The following is a 4,634-nucleotide window of genomic DNA, read 5'->3' as shown; positions in this document are numbered from 1 at the left end:
AGGAGGAGGCAGCCCCAGCTGGACACCCGCTGCCCAGCCATGGCCTGGGGCACCTAATCCTGAACTCTGTGTTTGTGGCTCCTTGTTACACTCCCAGGAAGAGCCCTGTGCCCAGTGCTGCTCTCCTGTGGCTGTAGGGTCTATCCAGCATGGCAAGGGTGGACAGCAGAGTTCATTGTGGATGACTTCAGCTCACCTTAGTCCCAACTGCATGGATTCAGCCTTCCCCAGGTTGGGGAACAGATATTTCCCCTCCCCAAAACAGGGGTGAGGTGAACAGAGACCACATCCCTTCCCACATTCGCACCAAGCTCCAAACCAAGTGCCAGGGAAGGAAGCAGTGTTATAAATAATAGGGAAATGAGAGAGGCCTTCTTCCTTTTTCATGTGTAAGTAATAAATGGCCAAATGTTCCTCTCATCTGCCTCATCCCACCATCCCTGCAGGTCCATGTGGTGCATGAGGCACAGCTCAGCCACTTCCAAAGGGGCATGACACCAGGGACACGGGGCTGGTGAAACATGTGGGGGCCTGGCTTCATTCCTGTCTCCCAGTGGATGGTGCCCTGGAATGTCCTGCCCCACCAGAGAAGGCCCCTGTGTCCGTAGGGTCTGCCCTCCGAAGGGGGCCTGGGTGCAGAAATCTGGCACTGATCCCACATTGCCTTCCCAACTACACCTGTGCCCAGGTGCTGGCAGAGCTCGCCGGGTGCCGGGGCCTCTGGCACTGTGCACGGCAGCCACCTTACATAAACACTCACAGCAGGCACTGCTGATTTCCCAAAGCCCCTCAGAGCTCCAGGGCTTCCTCCCCTGATCCGGATTAGGAGGCGTGGATGGCATTAGTCGAAGACAGGCATCTCCGCGGCCGCGGGAATTACTGACGCGCTGTTAAGTAACGGGAGGGAGCAGCGCCGGCGGGATGGGGCCTCTGGTGGGATGGGGCCTCTGGCAGGATGGGGGTGTCCAGCAGGATGGGGGGCTCCAGCCGCTGTCCCTGCACAAACCCACCACCACTGTGTGTCCCCAAGGCAGGTGCTGGCGAGAGACGCACCTGCTGCCGCATGGCCCAGAGCCGCCAGCCCAAAGTCAAGAGGCTGGCCCGACTTCTTGGTGGCCTGGCCACAGGTTCCTCTCGAGGCTGGGAATCCAGGAGGAAGCCTCAAGGGGCTTTTGGCACATCTGCACTGGTGGCTGGGGCAGGAGGTGGTGGGCGACAGTCCCTTTGCATTGGCTCATGGCTGCACGGATCAGTTTGGGATGCCGAGGGTGGCGGACGGCCAGGAGAGTGGCTTGGCACAGCACTCTATCCTCATCCTTATCCTCCTCCAGCAGGAACCTGCTGCCCCCTCTCCCCCCCAGCAGCCGTGGTGCTGCCAGGCACTTGGGCAGCAGACGGTGGCTGCTGCTCATCTGTAATTAATTGGTGCTAATCAGCCTGTGCAGTTCAATCCGCCGCACGTGTGGCCGCTCGCTCCTGGCCACGAGGAGCAAAACTCCGGGGCTGCACCAGGAGCTGTGGGGAGCCCCAGTGTTGTCTGCAGCCCTGTCCCACTGGCAAAATCCTCTCCTTCCTGGCCCCTTCCTGGAAGTCCCAGAACCCCAATTCCCTTCTGCCTGCAGGCAAGGCAGGTGGAGTGACATAAGTGCCATCGTGGGTGCCTGGTGCCCAGAGTAGCTCCATCTCCACACAGTGACCATCTCAGTCCCTGCCCACATGCTCACCTACCCTCCACCCCAAACACATTTCAGGGGCTTCCTGCTGTCCTACGCCATTGGCAGTCCCTTCTCCCAAGGTCCTGCCTGAGGGATGTGGCTCTGCCTCATCCATCATCCCTGAGGAGAAAACACAGCAGGAGTGGGCTGGAGGCACTCCAGGAGTGGCCCTGCTGCCCCTGCCATGCTCAGCCTGCAGGGCTGTGGCTTCCCGTGGTAGCGGGGCTGGAGCAGGGGAGGGGCGAGGAGGAGGAAGAGAAGGAGGAAGAGAGCAGCCACAGAGTGAAAGGCACAGGGCACTGAGCAGGTGGGCCCAGCCAGTGGGACTGGGGGCATCAGTGTGGGCATTGGCCCCATGATGCCACCCCAATGGGCAGTGTGATGGGCAGGGAGCTGCTGTGACCCACCGGAGGGAGCCCAGAGAGGCCAGTGCAGCATCACGGCTCTGCTGCTGCTTGGCTGCACCTGAAAAGTTCAGCTCACTGCCCACAGCACCCTACAGGAACCCCAGGAGTCCCCACGGCGTCTGAGAGGGACGGTGAGTGTGGGGGGTGGCATCAGACCCCTGTGTGCCCCCGGGGCACCAGCATGGCCTGTCCTCGCCATGCACCGGGGCAGGATGGTGGCCCCGGGCTGCTCCCCCGTGGGACTGATCCTCCCACTGACCTGCCCCTGTGCTCCCTGCAGGCTGGAGCCTCCGCCATGAGGATTATCCAGACTCCCAGCCTCCACCAGCTGCCACCCTGGTCCTGCCTCTGCCAGGCTGCCTGGCTGTGGGGCACCCTGTCCCTGTGAGCTTCTCCTCAGGGGCTGCCCCTCACCCGCTGGGACCTGTGGGCAGCACCGCGCTTGGGGACCGAGGGACCCCCACAGCACCCCCTTCACCCGCCCCTGTGGGCCAGTGCATGGCCAGCTGGCACTGCTGAGCTGGATGTGGGGCTGGGACAGGGCACAGCAGGATGGCAGCAGCCAGCTGGTACCACCGGGACATCAGCAGGGTGGAGGCCGAGGAGCTGTTGGCCAGGGCCGGGCGGGACGGCTCCTTCCTCGTGCGGGACAGCGAGTCGGTTGCGGGGGCATATGCCCTCTGCCTCCTGTGAGTCCCTGCTCCTGGCTTCTCTCCTGCCCCTCACTGGCATCCCTGTCCCTCTCCCTGCTCCAGGCACTGCCAAACCCCCAGTGGGATGAGCGGGGTGCCAGCTCCCTGGCACTGGGGTTTTTGAGTGATCCCCAGGTCAGACCACTGGAGAACCCCTGTGTCCTTGGGAGATCAAGCCTGGGCCACCCAGCACTGTGGCTGCTGAAGGGAGAACCCAAAATCCAAAGCAGGCTGAGCCATTTTGGGCAGCCCACTGGCCTGGCCACACTTGTGGGAGCAGGAGAGGCTGACACACACCTCCCTCCCTCTGCAAAAACAAACATCCCCTCTCCCTTACCCACCAACATGGCCACATCCGGACCATGATGCCCACTGTGAGCAACTCCGGTGCTGGGACTTTGGGGTGCATCCTCAACACGAGGCCTCTTGCCATCCCTCAACCTGGAACCAGGGGTACAGCCCCTGAGAGCTGCCTGCTGGGGCTGTCTGCACCCTTCCTGCTGCCTGCACCCCTGCTGCTGCCTGCATCTTTCCTGCTCTGCACCCTTCCTGCCTGTGTTGGCGGGTTTGGCAGGATGCCCCCCCTTCCTACACAGTCCTGGCCCCGTGTGTGGGACAAATTGCAAACACGTGGTGCTGAGGGACCTGGGGGGCTGCAGGACTCGAGTAAAGAGTCCAGGCTGGTGCCACAGGGTGGTGTCACAGGATGGTGGTACCGGCAGGGATGTGCAGTGGCCTCAGGGCGAGTACAGCCAGGCTGTCACAGCCATGGGGAGCAGAGCAACAGGCTCTGAGGTGCCCAAAGCCTTCAGTGCCACGTGGAACCACGGGGCTGTGGGTGCCCCAGGGAATGCTGGTGGAGTCATGGCCATGCCATGTCTGTGCTGTTTGGAGGCAGGGGGACACTGCACATCCTCCCTGCAAGGGGCACACACCCTGGACCAAGGGTGAGGCTTTTATTTCCAGAAATGTGAGCCCGGTTCCTCCCTCTGCTGAGGGCACGGGGTGTTTGCCTCAGAGCTGGGCCCCCAACGCTGCCACATGCCTGCAGTGCCATGGGCAGTGCCATGGGGGACCCTCACCTGCTCTCTCCCAGGTTCCAGCGGCACGTCCACACCTATCGCATCCTCCCAGATGACGAGGGGCTGCTCTCAGTGCAGGTGGGTGTGGGGGGGTGCACAGCAGCGGGTGCCCCCCAGGGCGTCCCTCCTGCCCTGGGTAGTGCCCCTGAGCTGGGGCATAGACAGGATGTAGCTGTGGAGGGCCTGGGGTGCTCCTCATGAGCCCCAGCCTCATGAGCCCCAGCCTGTGGTTTGTTTTCTGCACGAGCTGCAGGATGTGAGCACTTTGCAGCCACTCCTTCAGCTCAAAGATGCCTCCCCACAGCAAAACACTCTTCCCCTTCCTGCCACTGTCCCCTGCCCCAGCCTGGCCACACAGACCCTATTCCTGTCATACCTGTCTCCAAGGTGTCTGTCCTGGCTGCTGGCTCAGCTTCACTTCCTCTCTGGTGTCACTTCAGGGTTTCTCCTGGTACCCAGCCCTCTGCAGCTGCCCTTTCTGTCCCCTAAAAAGAGCATCCTGGGGGTCCATGTCTGCTGAACCAGGCAGATGTCTCCATGCTCCTAATGGGTCCTCACCCATGGGTCCCCTGGCAGAGGACGGGATGTGATGGTGCTTCCCCTCCTCTGCCTCCCAGACCATCCAGGGCATCCAAGCCCAGTGTTTCTGCACCCTCCCTGACCTGATCTGTGCCTACCAGCACCCCAACAACGGGCTGGTGACCCCCCTGCTCTACCCCGTGCACCGGGCACGGCGGG

The 4,634-nt window shown here is 62.5% G+C and overlaps 1 protein-coding gene across 1 annotated transcript in view; it reads left to right on the top strand.

The window, feature by feature from the left end:
- Positions 1-2,674: 2,674 nt before the first annotated feature.
- Positions 2,675-4,634, top strand: part of LOC103767762 (phosphatidylinositol 3,4,5-trisphosphate 5-phosphatase 2-like) — an 8,468-nt gene continuing 6,508 nt past the window's right edge. The window contains exons 1-3 of the mRNA XM_029959168.1: positions 2,675-2,811; positions 3,911-3,974; positions 4,514-4,624. Coding sequence (XP_029815028.1) covers positions 2,675-2,811; positions 3,911-3,974; positions 4,514-4,624 — 312 coding nt within the window. The remainder of the gene's footprint in view (positions 2,812-3,910; positions 3,975-4,513; positions 4,625-4,634) is intronic.

Source organism: Manacus vitellinus, unplaced genomic scaffold, assembly GCF_001715985.3.
Source record: "Manacus vitellinus isolate BGI_N305 unplaced genomic scaffold, ASM171598v3 scaffold_19_pilon, whole genome shotgun sequence".
NCBI classification, from domain to species: domain Eukaryota; kingdom Metazoa; phylum Chordata; class Aves; order Passeriformes; family Pipridae; genus Manacus; species Manacus vitellinus.
The sequence above is the reverse complement of the archived record's forward strand: the minus strand, read 5'-3'. Positions and strand labels throughout refer to the sequence as shown.